Genomic DNA, 19,111 nt, shown 5'->3' with positions numbered 1-19,111 from the left:
AGGTTACGTTACAATTGTACAAGACGCTGGTGAGGCCTCAACTTGGAGCATTGTGTTCAGTTTTGGTCACCCTGTTACAGGAAGGATGTGATTAAACTGGAAAGAGTGCAAAAAAAGATTTACAAGGAGGTTTCCAGGATTCAAGGGACTGTGTTATAGGGAGAGGTTGGACAGGCTGGGCTTTGGAGCGCAGGAGACTGAGGGGTGATCTTGTAGAAGTATAATAAATCATAAGGAGCATAAATAGGGTGATCGGTCTTTTTTTCCAGGGCTGGGGAATCGAAAAACTAGGGGACATAGTTTTAAGGTGAGAGGTGAAAGGTGAGGGCAACTTTTTTTACACAGCGGATGGTAGATGTATGGAGCCAGCTGCCAGAGGAAGTGGTTGAGGCAGGTACATTAGACACATTGAAGAAGTATATGGACAGGTCTGTGGATGACAAGAGTTTAGAGGCATATGGGCCAAGTGCTGGGAAATGGGATTAGCTTGAATATACATCTGGGTCAGCACGGACACATATCGGCCGAAGGGCCTTTTTGACTCTATTGTGACGTTTGGCACCTACTGGCCTGACTTGCCACTAATGTTGGCCTGCTTGAAGTGAAGTTCCCATTTGGAGATCAGACACAGACTTGAAGCTGCAGTCGCTAAATATTGAACTCCATATTCAAGGCTGACTACCAAGGTATTGGTATTGGTATTGGTTTATTATTGTCAAAAAACCTTGTCTTGCATACTGTTCATACAGGTCAATTCATTACACAGTGCAGTTACATTGAGTTAGTACAGAGTGCATTGAGGTAGTACAGATAAAAACAATAACAGTGCAAAGTGTACATAGAATTTAAGTTTAAAAGTGTGGAATGATTATAGTAAGGGTAATGAGTAGATCTATAGAGAGCAGCTTGTAACGAGTCGCCACACTCCAGTGCCATCTTGCATACTTGTGCTGTGTGGGGTTTCTGTTGGACAGCTAACTGGGGATAGATTACAGTGGTGTTGGGCTGTGTAAAACCACATGGCATACCCCAACCATCTTGGCTTCACCAACTGACATTGTCCCTTCTGGGCTACCATTCAAGCTGCACACTATTTTGACCCAGGAGATGCATCGGCCCCTCTCCGTAGCTGCTGGGCTGGGATACTGGAACTCCGGAGCATGTGGTCCCATGGGAGTATCTTCATCACCTACACTTCCGTTCAGGAAGGCCCACTACCGCTTCTCAAGAGCAATCTGGTGTGGGCAACATCTGCTGACATGGCAAAATGGCAGGGATCATATTGAGTTAGTCTTTTTTTATTGAAAAAATGGAGGGAGCTCCAAAGATCATGATTTCACTGGTCCTAGTGGCAATTGTTTGCATTGCAGGTTGTTCTTCTGCAGATGCTGAGAGGAGTTAGCAGTTGCAAGTAATTCATCTGAGTCTGCCATGCACCAATCAGTCAGCAATCAACGTTTTACACTGGGCTCTCCAACCCAGGTAGCACAGGGTCTTCTCTTCCACTGAGTGTTATGGTACTCCTCCCCTCCATTTATTCATGGGGTTCTGCAGAAAGAGGGCTTCACTGGGAATGAGACCTGGGAAGGGTATAAAGCGCATAACCAGTCTGAGCTCTCTTCCTGTCTCTCCACCACACCACTCAGACCGCTACTTACGGAACTTTTCCTGTGCCTTTCTAGCACCGGTTATGGAGAATGCCTACTTGATGAACCCGTAGCGAGGAACTATGACTTGCCAGCCCAGCTACCTGGTGAAATCTACAACGCAAACAAGCAATGTGAACTTATGTTCGGAGCAGGATCACAAGTGTGTCCTTACATGGTGAGCTATTTCATACCTTTCACCTGGAGAGTACAGGGCTTGTACAGGAGCTGGAATAACCTGGAGTCTTTGCTGTTTCCTATTCATTAATATAAAAAAAATGTAGATGTTGGAAATCTGGAAAAACTGGAAGACATTGGAAATACTCCCTCGGTTATATTTGCTTCCAACAGAAAGTTCACATTGTGCAGAATATGCAGAAACTGCATATACCAAAATGTTAAAACATTGCAGATTTGAACCATGTTATCTCAAACCCACCACTTCTGGTGTTCAGGATGGGTGACTAACTTGCACTCAGCTGGCCCATCATTCAATGAGTTCTTTAAGGAAGCTGCATGTCTCTGTTCTAACCAGATTTTGATCCAATCTGAGCTGGATTTCCCTGGCCTTGGGAAATCAACAGCATCACAAGGACTCGGTGCGCTTCCTCTGTCTTCTCACTTGGTACTTGGTATGTCCACCCACCCTCCAAATGTCACCAACACTCCCCTGGTTACATCATGCCATACAGTCCCCAGATTATCCAGGATCACAGATCGTCAACTTCCTTTCCCTCAGCTCTCCAACCATCTTACTTCTTGGTTCTTGATTGGGAAAGGGGGTTAAAGGCTATGGGAGAAGGCGGGAGAATGGGGTTGAGAGAGAGAAAAGAATCAGCAATGACCAAATGGCAGAGCAGACTCGATGTGCCGACTGACTAATTCTTGCTCCTTCATTTTATGTTCTTGTGGTCTGAAATCCCACAATCTCCACATCTTCAACAACCTCGCCAACAATCTACTGTCCCTATGCCCTATTCTCCCTTGAGCAAGTGCTACCCACCATCCTACCAATGAGCCATTGTTTTCTCTGCACACTAGTCAGCTGAGCTTACCAGTGCAGAGAACTTGGGGGCTGGGGGGGAAAGAAAACTCAAACAGACCCTTGGACTAAATCACAGTGTTTAGGAAGAAATGAACAAGTAGGCTTCCCAATGTTACTCCCCTCCCTTGCTCTGAAGCTCTGCCCCAGTAAACAATAAGGCTCATGTTTTTTTGTTGGAAACCAATCTACAATAAAACTGTGCCAAAGACCATCACTGACATTTGATTCTACCAGTCCTTGTGCATGAGAATTATTTTGCTTTGCTGCCCATGAGTGCATTTCCCGTAGGGGTAGTTGAGATACTTCACCATGTTTACATTGTGAACATCATGTAACTCACAATAGGAACAAGAAGGAACAAACCCACAGGTACTCATGTAATGCACTCAACCATTCGAATTGCAACTGACGTCCCTGTGAGCAGCACTTTTGCAAAGGGTCTCTATAGAATCAGTAATTGGAACCAAAGCAAAAACTTTGAGCACATTTGTCAACAGAGAGACTCAGTTTTCTTTCTGAACGGATGTGGTCCCACCTGGTGTCTGTTGGCACATGCGAGGTGCAGTGACACCTAAAAACAATAAAAGTGCTCAAATCACAAATTCCACATGTCAGTGATTTTAATTTTACCATAAATGCGATGGTGCTCATGTGTAGTTAAAATAACCCGAAGATGAAAGCTTTGTTTATCTTTGATTAAATCAAAATTTAGTTTTGGCAGTGCTAGGTTATCCAGGGACTGCTGTCTTTAATGGTAATGGTGGTAATCCATTTTAGTTTTGATGGACCATATCAGCATTATAAGGTTTTTAACTGGTGCCCCTCAGGTCTCTTGAGATTGATGTCACGATTGTGTGCTATAAAGAAGAGCAAGAATTCTGCATGGGGGCCTTGTCATTAATCCTCCTCACTGAATCAGAATATCCAGTCATTACTCTGTAAAAGGATTAGGAATGGGAATTGGGAGTTAGCATCCAGTCCCTCCAGCCCATTCCACTAAACAATAAGATCACGGTGGATTTGATATCACTCTCAACTCCACTTTCCCAACCGTTCTCCATGACTCTCAAATCTCAAAAGAAACACAAGCGTCCACCACTGCACCTTACAGGACCTATAATGATATAACAGATAATGTCCACAAACAGTATCTGAGGGAAATGAAATCTGAGCAAAAACCGTTCACTGTTGAGTGTGGGATCAAATTGACTTTGTAATATTGTCAGTGACCAACTTTGATCTCAGTGCTGCATTAGCAATGAAGCAATTAGAACAAAGAACAGCACTGCACAGGAACAGGCCTTTCGGCCCACAATGCCTGTGCTGACCATGACACCAAATTAAACCATCCCATCTAATTTACACCATCCCAAGGGTTGCAAGCTGCTTAACAACTGAAGTAAACTTCCTAGCTCCTGAAATACTGAACGCGACTGCCATTCAATGCATTTAAAACATAGGGCCAAATTCCTGTTTTGAATAATTTTGATCATGTGTTTGAGAGGAATAAAGTTGAAACAAGTGGAACCAAATTAAAATGTTGGAAATTCGAAATAAACATAAAACTTAACAGAAATTCTCAGCAGGTTAGTATCTAAAGAGAGAGAGGGAGAGGGAGTTGATGTTGAAGGATGATGACTATTTTTTGTATTATGTTATTTTGTATTTCCTTATGACATGGAAGGAAGACGTTTGGCCCATCAATTCTCTGCCAGCCCACACAAACAACCCCATTCTTCCACATTTCCTGATTAACCTATTTTCTAAATGTCAGGAGCCTCAAAGTAAATGTGCTTTGCTGGATAATGGGCAAGAGTAACCTGCCAAGAGAGGTTTTGATGTTCTTTTTAAAAATGATTTGTAATTATTCTGTCATGTGACCACATCAGCCTGACACAAGTAAAGGCAAATTCAGGACAAAATTAGGGTGTTGTTCTTCAGCTTGTTATTCCCCCTCCCCCCCCCCCATTCCTTGTACCCTGTAATAGTGAATAACAATCTGATTTTATTTAAATAAGATAAAAATAAGGAAGATCATTTGACCCAGTACATTTTTATTGTTATTAAATGATAATCGAGAGTTTCCACATTATAAATAATCTCATTGTCCACACAGAAACAATGCAAACGGCTGTGGTGTACAAGTGCAGAAGGGGTGCACAGGGGTTGCCGTACGCAACACATGCCTCTGGCTGATGGGACTGACTGTGGCCATGGGATGGTAAGCTCTGGTGTGTTGATGTTCTGTTTGGCAGGATGCCCACACAAAGGAATTGAAACATTTTGATATCTGTTGCTTTGGATAATGGAAGCCCTGGTGTCAGTGAACTGCCGGACACAGTAACACTTACAACTGAATGGTAGTTGCCTGTGTGAGCACCTCAGTGATGCCCACTGAGGAACAAATGTATGGGTTGGTTCAGGTTCTGTGCTGCAGATGACAGTGGGCAACTGAGGGGGCCCCTTTAATCAGCTCCAGTACCCCAGGGTTTGCAGACTGCGTTATGACTTCCTCTGCTGGACATATTGTTATTGTGCCTTATGTATTGCATTTACTGGGGAAAAGGGAAATGTGTTTGCCAGTGTACAGATTCTTTTTGACTGGTGAAGGGGAATCAACTTGAGGTATATTTTTTCAGAAGAAATGGCAGAATTCCAAGCCAATAGTGTTGAAAAGTCCTGTCCCACTGTTGCCAGGACGGTAACTGAAGGTAAATGAAAATCCTTTGACTTTACAGAGTTGACTAGTTGAACGTGGTGGTTTAGGCAATTAACTAGTCATGGGGGATGGGCATGTCAGGGTGACGCAAGAGACCGCAGGTGCTCAACATGGGCTTCTCCTTACTTTATGCCACAGTCACATCTTGCAGAGGGATTTAGAGGATTTTCATGCAGTCATAAAGTAATGGGCTCCCTTCAGCCCAACTCGTCCATGGCAACTAAAGTGCCCACTTAAACTAGTTCCATTTGCATGTGCTTGTCCCACATCCCTCTAAACCCCTCCTATCCATGTACTTGTCCAAGTGTCCATTAAATGGAATTGGAATTTCAATTGGTTTATTATTGTCACTTGTACGGTGAAAAACTTGTCTTGCACACCTCAATGCACTGTGTAATGAATTGCATGCAGATCAATTCATTACACAGTGCATTGAGGTAGTACAAGGTAAAACAATACAGAATGCAGAGTGAAGTGTCACAGCTACAGGGAAGTGCAGTGCAGGTAGACAATAAGCTGCAAGGTAGATTGTGAGGTCAAGAGTTGCCATCTGATGTGGTAAATGCGGGCTCGCTCTTAACTTTTAAGAGTAAATTGGATAGATACATGGACGAGAGAGGTCTGGAGGAGTATGGGCTGGGGGCAGGTAGATGGGACTAGCAGAATAATGTTTCGGCACGGACTAGAAGGGCCGAATGTCCTGCTTTCTGTGCTGTAGTTTTCTATGGTTCTATGGAGTCCTCAAATGTTGTTATTGTACCTCCCTCAACCACTTTCTGTGGCAGCTCGTTCATATATACGCTGGCCTCTGTGTGAAGAAGTTGCCCCTCAGGTCCGCTTTAAACCTTTGCCCTCTCACATCAAACCTATGTCCTTTTCAGTTCTGTATCCAGCCCAAAATTAGCAAAAAGAAAATAAACAGAATCTTTATCTTGTCCAGCACAACCCCTGCAGGCTTCGTTTTACATTTCCAACCTCAGCTCACCAGGATTCAGGACAGAAGACTTTCCACTCCCCAGCACAGTGGAGGGGACACCTGTACCCAAGTGCAGCAAACACCTTGTACAGGACTCACTTTATTGTGCATACAGAACAACTCAGGGAGGCTTCTCAGCCTAGGGTGGTTTATCAGCTAAGCTCCCTGATGTACAAACGTCCAACTCAGGGACAGTAGAAGCAACGTCCCTTTATACCTCAGCAGTTCATTTCTGCAGTTGCTCACACTGAGGTTTGAACACAGACATTTAAGCAAACAGATCACAATGGCTGAGCAAAACTTGAGCTGTGACAGACTGCATTTAGTGCAGAGATTTCACTGAGGGCACAGGGAGGTGTAGAAAGAATACAGGTCAGTGACCCCGGGCACTGAGGTCACAGGTCAGTGACCCCGGGCACTGAGGTCACAGGTCAGTGATCCCGGGCATCAGGGCGCTTTGAAGGAACAGGTCAGTGTGGCCATGGGCTGAGGGAGGGTCACTGACAGCAGACAGGGAGACTGGGGAGTGAGCCCAGAGAGTGACATGAAGAATGTGTCCTGACAAATTGACTGACGCCAGGGTTAGGAATATAACTCATTCACAAGTCAGGGAGTGGCTGCACTGTGAGTAGCTGTGCTCCAATCCACAGAGTGACCATCTTTCCCAGCGACTGCCTCTCCCAGTGACCGTCTCTCCCAGTGACCGTCTCTCCCAGTGACCCTCTCCCAGTGACCATGTCTCCTAGTGACCATCTCCCAGTGACTGCCTCTCCCAGTGTCCCCAGTGTCCAGGCTGAGACATGCCAACCCCCACATGCCAACCTCCAGCTGCAAGCCCCTCTCCTCCAGTTTAGCACACTGCACTCTGACAGCAGTGACTGAGAAAAACACTGCACTCAAACTTCAGTTGGGCTGAAGCCTTTCATTTCATTGTAAGTTAATGGTGTTGGGGGGGTGTGGTGGGGGGGAGAGCTGGAAGCAATGGCCTTAGGTATTGTGTCTTCTGATTATATAGACCCAGTAACGAAGCATCTCCACACTAATGCTGTTCACAATTTGAGTTTAGCAGGAGTAAGTAATTGGATTTATTGTTATTGTTCCCATGAATGGGATGCTTGGTCTGGATTACTTTAGTTCACATACCTACAAGGCAACGTAATGAAGTCCTGTTTAGTGCATCTGAGTGGATATCTTTCAAAATACTCAGGTTTTCTTCTTCACCAGGTGGGGTAATGTCCTCTATTCATCTGTGCAAGGGGAGGTTTTAATAAGGTGTGTAAAACAAGAATGGCCTCTGTTCTACCTGCAAACGTTAATGTACTCAAATGTCGGCTAGAACTTAAGCTTGGATGGTGTGAATATCCAAATCTTTAAGCAGACCCACACAGAGTGGTTCAGTTGTAAACACTCCTTTTCCAAAGTACAGGGTCTGTATTACAATGTACACAATGAGACCTTCATTTAAGAGTTGTCCTAAAGAGCTCCCATTACTCTCAGAACAGCGTGTGAGGATAAATGGCACAAAGTTGTGCTCTGGGTGAGGACCTCTGTCCATTGAAAATGCCTGTCAGCAATTTAAGAAGAGGTTCAATCCACCAACTCTCCCTCATCCCAGTACTCCAATTTTTACCAGGCTTTCAGCACTTTTACAGTCGACAGATTAAAAAGGAAACATTCTAAATGATAAATAACCATTAGGTATAGATAGGACAATATATTAATCCAGCCTCTTTTAAATACAATTCACTATTGTTACTTGTAACAGTGTAAAGGTAGATGAAAGTGAAGCATGCATGTATACATGCCAGATAGACCATTGTCCGTATTTACAAATGGGAAAACAAATAAATTTCTCTCTTTCTAAGTTCTGATGAAGGGTCTTTAGCCGGAAACATTGACTGGTTCCTCTTTCCACAGGGTGCTGACTGACTGGCTGAATTCTTCCAGCATTTCTACTTTAGTTTCATATTTACAGACTTGCAGGTTCATTCCTAACTTCTCGAAGTAGCAAGCATCAGGAGCATTGGTAGCTATCTTTCTATTCAATTTACAAAGCAATTAATTGGGAGTGAGACCTTCATTGTAGGTGACACCAAAGCAGAATCAGAATCAGAAGCAGGTTTATTATCACTGACATATATGACGTGAAATATGTTGTTTTGCGGCAGCAGCACAGTGCAAAGACATAAAATTACTATAAATTACAAAAATAAATAGTGCAAATAAAAAGAATAACGAGGTAGTGTTCATGGGTTTATGGGCCATTCAGAAATCTGATGGCGGAGGGGAAGAAGCTGTTCCTGAATCATTGAGTGTGGGTCTTCAGGCTCCCGTACCTCCTCCCAGATGGTAGCAATGAGAAGAGAGCATATCTCCGATGATGAGGGTCCTTAATGATGGATACTGCTTTCTTAAGGCACCACCTCTTGAAGATGTCCTCAACAGCGGGGAGGGTTGTGCCCGTGATGGAGCTGGACGAGTCTACAACCCTCTGCAGCCTCTTGCGCTCCTGCGCATTGGAGCCTCCATACCAGGCGGTGATACAACCAGTCAGAATGCTCTCCACCGTACATCTGTAGAAACTTGTAAGAGCCTTTGGTGACATACTGAATCTCCTCAAACTCCGAACGAAGTAGAGCCGCTGGCGTGCCTTCTTCGTGATTGCGTCAATGTGTTGGGGGCAGGAGATCCTCCGAGATGAAAGCACTTTGCATTCTGGAGGTATCGTTGTTTAATCCCATTGTTGTGACTGTGATTGAGCCACACAGAGACCGGAGCTGGAGATATAATGTCTCTATTCAGCACAAACAGACACACAGAGGAGTCCGGGTAGAATCTCTCTGAACTCCCAAGTACATTGAGTTGTTATGCTCCTTACCTACAAAGATAAGAACAGGTGAATTAAATGCAATTTCTATCGTTACAATTGCACAGTTCAATATTTTGGGTACAGACAAATGTTCCATAGAAGTAAATTTTTACAATGAGAGCACGTCTTCATGGACCAACTCTGAATATTCAAACACATTATTGGGACTAAGTAGTTCACGTAGATTGTCTACAAACTTTACAGGACAAATACCCAAAGAAATATGACTCTGACTAGTTTAATGTGCTAAGTTTCAAATCAGCCAATCTGGAACCTTCCTTGATCTCTGTCACAACGATGCAAAATGTCTCTGATGCCTGGTTGGATGTAAGGCAATTAACACAGCCCAGTTGTCTGGCCAATGCATACGAAAATGTCTCGTGGTCATGTCAGGTTCCAAACCATATCTCATACGGGCCCCTGCACTGTGAGCCAGGAGCCAGCTCTCTTCACAGGCAGTGCTCTCTGTTTATGCAGCAGACTTTGTAATTTCAAGACCAATTACTGCTTGTAACTTACATTTGAAGGCAGGTTCTTGTTTGTATCAATGGTTACCTTATCTTTTATTTTATACTTTCTGATGCCAGCTGCTTTGTATATCAGCTGCATTCTATGTCAGCTTTTGATGGTGGTGAAAAGTGTTTTAGTGTTTTGAGAGTTTCTGAGTCTTTCAGGACAGAAAGAGGCCCTTCAGCCCACTGTGTTTGTGCCAGCCATCTACACTCATCTCAGTTTCCAGAACTCGCCCACAGCCTTCTACTGTCATGACATTTGTGAGAAACATCGAGAGCGTGTCTTATGAGGATAGGTTAAGTGAGCTATGGATTTTCTCTTTGCAGAGAAGGAGGATGAGAGGTGACTTGATAGAGGTGTACAAGATGATAAGAGGCGTAGATTGAATGGACAGTCAGAGACTTTTTCCCAGGGCGACAATGGCTAACATGAGGGGGCATAATTTTAAGGTGATTGGAGGAAGGTATAGGGGGGATGTCAGAGGTAAGTTTTTTACACAGAGAGCAGTGGGTGCGTGGAATGCACTACCGGCAGAGGTTGTGGGGGTAGATACATGAGAGGCATGTAAGAGACTCTTAGATAGACACATGAATGGTAGAAAAATGGAGGGCTAGGTGGGAGGGAAGGGTTAGATAGATCTTAGAGCAGGATAAAATATCAGCACAACATCGTGGGGCAAAGGGCCTGTACAGCGCTGTAATGTTCTGTGTTCTGTGTTTCAAGTCCTCATCAAAATACTTCTTCAATGCTGTGAGAGTCTCTGCCTCCACCACCACCCCCGAAGACAGGGTGTTCCAGATTCCAACCACCCTGCTGGTGAAAGCCTCCTTCCTGATATCCTCTCTAAACCTCCTGGCCCTTATCTTGAATGCATACCCTCTGCCCTAAACCTCCTGACCCTTATCTTGAATGCATACCCTCTGCCCTCTGGTTATAGGCACCTCTGCTAAGGAGAAAAGTTTCTCACTCTCTACCCCATCTATGCCCCTCAGAGCTTCATATACCTCCATAAGGTCTCTTAGCTCGCTAAGGCTTCATCCCAGGTAACATCCTGGTAACGCTCCCTTTCTAATGCAGTCACGGCCTTCCCATGGTGTGGCAACCAGAAATGCACAGTGCTCCGGTCCAGTTTTTTATAAAGCTCTACCATGACCTCCTTGCTTTTTTTATTCTATTCTCCAGCTAATGAAGGTCAGCATTGCGTATACCTTCTTCACCGCCCTATCCGCCTCTGCAGCCACCCTGAGGAATCCTTGGACATTGTACACTGATATCCCTGTTCCTCCACACTCCCTGAGGTCTGACCCTCATTAGTCGTCTCAAAGTTTGTCAGATTTAATCCATCTGTCATTTATTTGCTCATGTTACTCATTCCATAAGTCGAAGACATCCCTCTCCAGATCAACAGCACCACCAATTTCCATGTCATCTGCACATTCATTAACCATAACTCATACACTCATATCCATCTTGTTAAGGTACAAGACAAATAGCAAGGGTCCCAGCACCATACCTGTGGTACACCACTGATCACAGGTTTCCAATAATATAAACAGGCCTGACCACCACCCTTTGCCTCCTATCACCAAGCTACTTTGGGATCCAAAGAGTCCTGATGAAGGGTCTCGACTGGAAATGTCGACTGTTTATTTCCCTCCATAGGTGCTTCCTGACCTGCTGAGTTCCTTCAGCATTTTGTGTGAGTTTCTCCATATTCCAGCATCTGCAGAATCTCTTGTGTCTTGGGATCCAACTTGCCAAGTTTCTCTGGATCCTATGGGCTTTTACCCTTTGTATCAGTCTCCCGTGTAGGACCTTGCCTTACTGAAGTCCATGTCCACATCAACTGCCCTACCATCATCGACACACTTAATCACCTCCTCAAAAAATTCCGTCAAATTAGTCAGACTCATTATAGAAACAAAGGACTGCAGATGTTGGAATCTAGATGAAAAACATGATCCTCCTTCGCTTCAAAGAAAAAAGCCCTAGCTCGCTCAAAAGCATGATGCTGGAGGAACTCAGCAGGCCAGGCAACATCTGTGGAGAAAAGCAGGTAGTCAACATCTTGGGTCAGAACTCTTCTTTAGAACTAAAGATAGGAAAAGAGGAAGCCCAATCTGTGGTTAAGAAAGCATATGGTGTATTGTCCTTCATCAATCGGGGAGTTGAATTTAGGAGCCGTGAGGTATTGTTGCAGCTATATAGGTCCATGGTCAGACCCCACTTGGAGTATTGTTCTCAGTTCTGGTCGCCTCACTACAGGAAAGATGTGGAAACCATTGAGAGGGTGCAGAGGAGATTTACAAGGATGCTGCCTGGAATGCGGAGCATGCCTTATGAAAGTGGGTTGAGGGAACTTGGCCTTTTCTCCTTGGAGAGACGGAGGATGAGGGGGGACCTGATAGAGGTGTATAAGATGATGAGAGGTATTGATAGGGTAGATAGTCAGAGGCTTTTCCCCAGGGCTGAATTGGTGGCCACAAGAGGACATAGGTTTAAGGTGCTGGGGAGTAGGTATAGAGGAGATGTCAGGGGTAAGTTTTTTACTCAGAGAGTGGTGAGTGCGTGGAATGGGCTGCCAGAAATGGTGGTGAAGGCGGATATGATAGGGTCTTTCAAGAGATTGTTAGATAGGTACATGGAGCTGAGTAAAGTAGAGGGCTATGGGTAAGCCTGGTAGTTTCTAGGGTGGGGACATGTTCGGCACAGCTTTGTGGGCCGAAAGGCCTGAATTGTGCTGTAGTTTCTCTATGTTCTATGTTCTATAGGACAGGAAAAGGGGAAGCCCAATCTATAGACGTACAGAAGTCAGACTAATTCTTCCCCTTAACAAAGCCATGCTGACCCTGCAGGTGTTGAGTCCTCCCATGTCACTGCTGCCCTTCTCCTTCGAGGTGGTGGAGATCGTGGGTTTTGGGGTGTTACCAGAGTAACCTGGGAAAGTAGCCTTTTATGAGGATGTCAAAAAAAATCACTCAGAGGTTAGAAGGCGACTGGAGCTCGCAGCCTGAGAGTGTGGTGGACACAGAACCCCTCCTTGGAAATGTACTTAAAGAGCCATGACCCACAGGGCTACCAACCCAGTACCGGCCGGTGAGTCGTTCCCTCTCAGCTAGTGCAGACACAATGGGTCAAATGATCTGCTCTGTCATAGACTTTGGACAATTCTATTATCAACCAGTAGCTATTAGTCGGGAAGTGATAGGTTAGACTTTGGTTAATGTGACTGCTTGTAATCAGAATCTAAGCAGATTAAGTTTTTGAGTAGAATGTGAAATCCTTGAAGTAATGCACCTCAGTTTGAAGCTCCTTCAGTAAATGTAACTCATTGTCTGTGCTCGCTGCTGTTGGTAAATTCCAGTGGGCTTTGTGTCAGGACTGCAGGGCTGCTCCAGTCAAATGCCAATGATTGAGAGAAATAATAATTTTCTTTTTGACTCTATGCCTGTTGAGAGATGGTGGGTCTTCATGCTCCGTGGGATGAGAAACAAAATTGTGACAGATCTTAGCACGAGATGCCTTGTTGGCTGTGGCTGACTTGTGCCTCTGAGTCCAAGAATCATGTATTCAAGTCTCACTCCAGAGATTTACACACACTTAGTGCTGCCTCTAGTGTAAATTGTGGTATAAAAAAACAGAAAAGGCTGGAAACAGCAGGTCAGGTAGCATCTGTAGAAAGAACGTTTTCTCCCTTCAACTCTGCTTCTCTCTCCATAGATGCTGCCTTCCCAATTGAGTGTTCCCAGCATTGCCTGTTTTAATTTCAGATTTATAGCGTCTGATTTTCAGGAATCACTCTACTTTAGGTACACACGGGCCCTCTCCAACAAGAAAGAATATAATCACTTATCCTTGACATTCGATGCCATTACCATCACTGGGTCCCCAATGATTAATGTTTTGGGAATCACCATTGACTAGAAGCTCATTCAGACCTGCCACTAGAGCAGGCCAGAGGCTGAATATCCTGCAGTAACCTTCCGGCACCCACTGTGTTGTTGAGGAGGGAGTTCCAGGATTGAAATCTGGTGACAATTAAGGACCAATGATGTATTTCCAAGTCAGGATGGTGTGTGACTTAGCAGGGAATCCGCAGTGATGGTGCTCCCATATCATCGTCCTTCTTAGTGGTAGATATCATGGGTTTGGAAGGCGCCATAGTAAGTGGTGCATTTTGTTGACGGCACATATTGCAGTGTCTGTGTGCTGGTGGTGGTGGGAGTGAACATTTTGGGTTGCCAATCAAGATGGGTGGAGTTGAGCTTCTTGAGAGTTGTTGGCATTGCCCTCATCCAGGCAGGGAGACAGTTTTCCATCCTGCTCCTGATTTGTGTCTTGCAGATGGCAGAAAGGCTTTAGGATCTAAGGTGGTGTCCTACTCTTGAAATTTATGAGATGAGTTTCTGGTCAAAAGTAACCACTCCCCCCCCACCCCCCAGGGATATTTACAGTGGGAGACTCAATGATGTTTAATGTGTTTAGGGCAGCACAGTAGTGTAGCGGTTAGCAGTAGTGTCGTGGTTAGATGTACCCCAGGTTGCTGTGAGAGGCGAGGGAGGAGATTACGGAGCCTCTAACGATGATCTTTGCATCATCGATGGAGATGGGAGAGGTTACGGAAGATTGGAGGGTTGTGGATGTTGTTCCCTTATTCAAGAAAGGGGGTAGAGATAGCCCAGGGAATTATAGACTGGTGAGCCTTACCTCAGTGGTTGGTAAGCTGATGGAGAAGATTCTGAGAGGCAGGATTTATGAACATTTGGAGAGGTATAATATGATTAGGAATAGTCAGCATGGCTTTGTCAAGGGCAGGTCCTGTCTTACTAGCCTGATTGAATTTTTTGAGGATGTGACTAAACACATCGATGAAGGGAGAGCAGTAGATGTAGTGTATATGGATTTCAGCAAGGCGTTTGATAAGGTACCCCATGCGAGGCTTATGGAGAAGGTGAGGAGACATGGGATCCAAGGGGACATTGCAGTGTGGATCCAGAACTGGCTGGCCCACAGAAGGCAAAGAGTGGTTGTTGAAGGGTCATATTCTGAGTGGAGGTCAGTGACCAGTGGTGTACCTCAGGGATCTATACTGGGACCCTTACTCTTTGCAATTTTTATAATCGACCTGGATGAGGAAGTAGAGGGGTGGGTTAGTAAGTTTGCAGATGACATGAAGGTTGGGGGTGTTGTGGATAGTTTGGAGGGCTGTCAGACATTACAGAGGGACATAGATAGGATGCAGAGTTGGGCTGAGAAGTGGCAGATGCAGTTCAACCCAGATAAGTGTGAAATGGTTCATTTTGGTAGGTCAAATATGTTGGAGGAATATAGTATTAATGGTAGGACTCTTGGCAGTGTGGAGGATCAGAGGGATCTTGGGGTCCGAGTCCATAGGATGCTCAAAGCGGCTGCGCAGGTTGACTCTGTGGTTAAGAAAGCATATGGTGTATTGTCCTTCATCAATCAGGGAATTGAATTTAGGAGCCGAGAGGTATTGTTACAGCTATATAGGTCCCTGGTCAGACCCCACTTGGAGTATTGTGCTCAGTTCTGGTCGCCTCACTACAGGAAAGATGTAGAAGCCATAGAGAGGGTGCAGAGGAGACTTACAAGGATGCTGCCTGGAATGCGGAGCATGCCTTATGAAAGCAGGTTGAGGGAACTCAGCTTTTTCTCCTTGGAGGATGATGGGGGGACCTGACTGAGGTGTATAAGATGATGAGAGGTATTGATAGGGTAAATAGTCAGAGGCTTTTCCCCAGGACTGAATTGATGGCCACAAGAGGACATAGGTTTAAGGTGCTGGGGAGTAGATATAGAGGAGATGTCAGGGGTAAGTTTTTTACTCAGAGAGTGGTGAGTGAATGGAATAGGCTGCCGGAAATGGTGGTGGAGGCAGATACAATAGGGTCTTTTAAGAGACTGTTAGATTGGTACATGGAGCTGAGGGCTATGGGTAAGCCTAGTAATTTCTAGGGCAGGGGCATGTTCGGCACAGCTTTGTGGGCCGAAGGCCCTGAACTGTGCTGTAGTTTGTCTATGTTCTATCTATGTAACGCTATTACAGCGCTAGTGACCCGGGTTGAATTCCAGCCGCTGTCTGTAAGGAGTTTGTACGTTCTCCCCATGTCTGCGTGGGTTTCCTCCGGGTGCTCTGGTTTCCTCTCACATTCCAAAGACATATGGGTTAGGAAGTTGTGGACATGCTATGTTGGCACCGGAAGTGTGGTGACACTTGCGGGCTGCCCCCAGAACACTCTACGCAAAAGATGCATTCCACTGTGTGTTTCGATGTACATGTGACTAATAAAGAGATCTTATCTCATCTAATGCCAGCTGACAGATCTCTCGGTGGGTGAGCATTTGGGGGACAGTGACCACGGCTCCCTAACCTTTAGCATTGTCATGGACAAGGATAGGAGCAAAGAGGATTGGAAGATATTTGGGGAAGGGCAAATTATGAGGCTATAAGGCAAGAACTTGAGAGTGTAAATTGTGATGACATTTTTGAAGGGAAATGTACTATAGAGATGTGATCAATGTTGGGGGATCTCTTGCAGGATGTTAGGGATAAATTTGTCCTGGTGAGGCAGAGAAAGAATGGCAGGGTGAAGGAACCATGGGTGACGAGAGAGGTGGAACAACTAGTTAGGAAGAAGAAGGCAGCATACATAAGGTGTAAGCAGCAAGGATCAGACGGGGCTTGTGAGGAATATAAAGTAGCAAGGAGGGAACTTAAGAAGGGGCTGAGGAGAGCAAGAAGGGGACATGAAAGAGCTTAGGCAAGTAGGGTTAAGGAGAATCCCAAGGCTTTTTTCACGTACGTGAAGAGCAGAAGGATGACGAGAGTAGAGGTAAGACCGATTCGAGACAAAGGTGGGAAGATGTGCCTGGAAGGTGTGGAAGTGGGTGAGGTTCTCAATGAATACTTCTCTTCAGTATTCACCAAGGAGAGGGGCCTTGATGACGCTGAGGACAGTGTTGGTGAGGTTAATGTTCTGAAGCATATAGATATCAAGAGAGAGGATGTGTTTGAACTGCTAGAAAACATTAGGACAGATAAGTCCCCAGGGCCTGACGGCATATTCCCCAAGTTACTCCACGAGGCGAGGGAGGATATTGCTGAACCGTTGGCTAGGATCTTTGAGTCCTCATTGTCCACGGGGATGGTACCGGAGGATTGGAGGGTGACAAAGGTTGTCCCCTTATTCAAAAAAGGTAGTAGGGATAGTCCAGGGAATTACAGACCAGTGAGCCTTACGCCTGTGGTGGGCAAGCTGTTGGAAAGGATTCTAAGAAATAGGATCTATGATCATTTAGAGAATCATGGACTGATTAGGGACAGCCTGCATGTCTTTGTGAAGGAAAATCATGTCTCACAAGCCTGATAGGGTTCTTTGAGGAGGTGACCAGGAATATTGATGAGGGTAGTGCAGTGGATGTGGCAGGCAGGTAGTGTAAGGCATTTGACAAGGTTCCACATGTTCTTCAGAAGGTCAGAGGGCATGGGATCCAGGGAGGCTTGGCCGTGTGGATTCAGAATTGACTTGCCTGTAGAAAGCAGAGGGTTGTGGTGGAGGGAGTGCATTCAGATTGGAGGGCTGTGACTCGTGGTGTCCCACAAGGATCGGTTCTGGGACCTCTAATTCTCGTGATATTTATTAATGACTTGGATGAGGGGGTAGAAGGGTGGGTTAGCAAGTTTGCAGATGAAACGAAGGTCGGTGGTGTACTAGATAGTGTGGAGGGCTGTCGAAGCTTGCAGAGGGATATTGATAGGATGCAGAGCTGGGCTGACAAGTGGCAGATGGAGTTCAATCCGGAGAAGTGTGAGGTGCTACACTTTGGAAGGACAAACTCCAAGGTGGAGTACAAGGTTAATGGCAGGATTCTGGGTAGTGTGGAGGAGCAGAAGGATCTGGAGGTTCATATCCACAGATCACTGAAAGTTGCCTCACAGGTGGATAGGGTAGTTAAGAAACCTTATGGGATGTTAGCTTTCCTAAGTCATGGGATCAAGTTTAAGAGCCGCAAGGTAATGATGCAGCTCTACAAAACTCTGGTTAGACCACACTTGGAGTAATGTGTTCAGTTCTGGTTGCCTCATTATAGGAAGGATGTGGAGGCGTTGGAAAGGGTGCAGAAGACATTTACCAGGATGCTGCCTGGATTGGAGAGTATAGATTATGAGGAGAGACTAAGGGAGCTAGGGCTTTACTCTTTGGAGAGAAGGAGGATGAGGGGAAACATGATAGAGGTATACACAATATTAAGAGGAAGAGATAGAGTGGACAGCCAGCGCCTCTTTCCTAGGGCACCAATGCTCAATACAAGAGGGCATGGCTTTAAAGTAATGGGAGGGAAGTTCAAGGGAGCTATCAGAGGGAGGTTTTTCACCCAAAGAGTGGTTGGTGCATGGAATGCGCCGCCTGGGATGGTGATGGAGGCTGATATGTTGGTCAAGTTCAAGAGATTGTTAGATAAGCATATGGAGGAATTTAAGTGGGAGGAAGGAGTTAAAAAGTCTTAGGTGTGGTTTAAAGGTCGGCACAACATGGGTTCAGTTGAAGGGCCTATATTGTGCTGTATTGTTCTATGGTTCTACGGTTCTATGGTTCAATGTAAAGTGGGTGGTTAGACTTAATTAGCGATGGTCGTCGACTGGCACATTTGTGGTGTGAATATTATTTGTCACAGATCAACTCTGTAGGTAGATAAGGGCTGCTTGATTCACCGAGTTGCAAATGGAATTGAATGTTGTAGATTCATCAATGAATGTCCTCGTTCTGAATTGTCATGGAAGGAAGGTCATTGATGAAGCAGTTGAAGTGGGCTGGACTTGGGACACAGCCCTAAGGAAAGTCCTGGGCACTTGGGAGCAACTTCACTGAAAGGAGAGCACGATTAAAAAGAAAGATCTCTCACTGCTACCTTCTCCAGAGCAGAAAGAGTTGGACAGTGGATGCTGTCTTGCCATTGCAGCAGGACATGGATAAATACGCCCATATGCTTACAGGGAAAACATGCAGACTCCACTCAGACCACGCAGGAGATCAGGACTGAGCCTGAGTCTACAGCAATATGCCCTTTTCATTTTAAAGCATGAATGTAGATGGCCAAAAAGGTCAGTATGAACATACTGGGCTGAAGGGCCCATTTCTGTGCTGTATGACTCTATATAAATGAAATTGAAATGCTGGTAGTGCACGTAACATCCTTTATAGTTAAGTAATGTAGCTTCTTTTATATTTGGTTGAATAGAGAAATTATTCCTTTGGATAATATTCTCCAAAATTGGTCAGGCAGTGCCAATCATCTCCTAATATACCTTTACTGCACACTG

General features: G+C 45.2%; 1 protein-coding gene across 1 annotated transcript in view; it reads left to right on the top strand.

Moving 5' to 3' along the window:
- Positions 1-19,111, top strand: part of LOC127578169 (A disintegrin and metalloproteinase with thrombospondin motifs 20-like) — a 487,994-nt gene that overhangs the window by 217,000 nt on the left and 251,883 nt on the right. The window contains exons 15-16 of the mRNA XM_052029795.1: positions 1,683-1,824; positions 4,808-4,912. Of these exons, the coding sequence (XP_051885755.1) occupies positions 1,683-1,824; positions 4,808-4,912 (247 nt within the window). The remainder of the gene's footprint in view (positions 1-1,682; positions 1,825-4,807; positions 4,913-19,111) is intronic.

Source organism: Pristis pectinata, chromosome 15, assembly GCF_009764475.1.
Source record: "Pristis pectinata isolate sPriPec2 chromosome 15, sPriPec2.1.pri, whole genome shotgun sequence".
NCBI lineage: Eukaryota > Metazoa > Chordata > Chondrichthyes > Rhinopristiformes > Pristidae > Pristis > Pristis pectinata.
The sequence above is the reverse complement of the archived record's forward strand: the minus strand, read 5'-3'. Positions and strand labels throughout refer to the sequence as shown.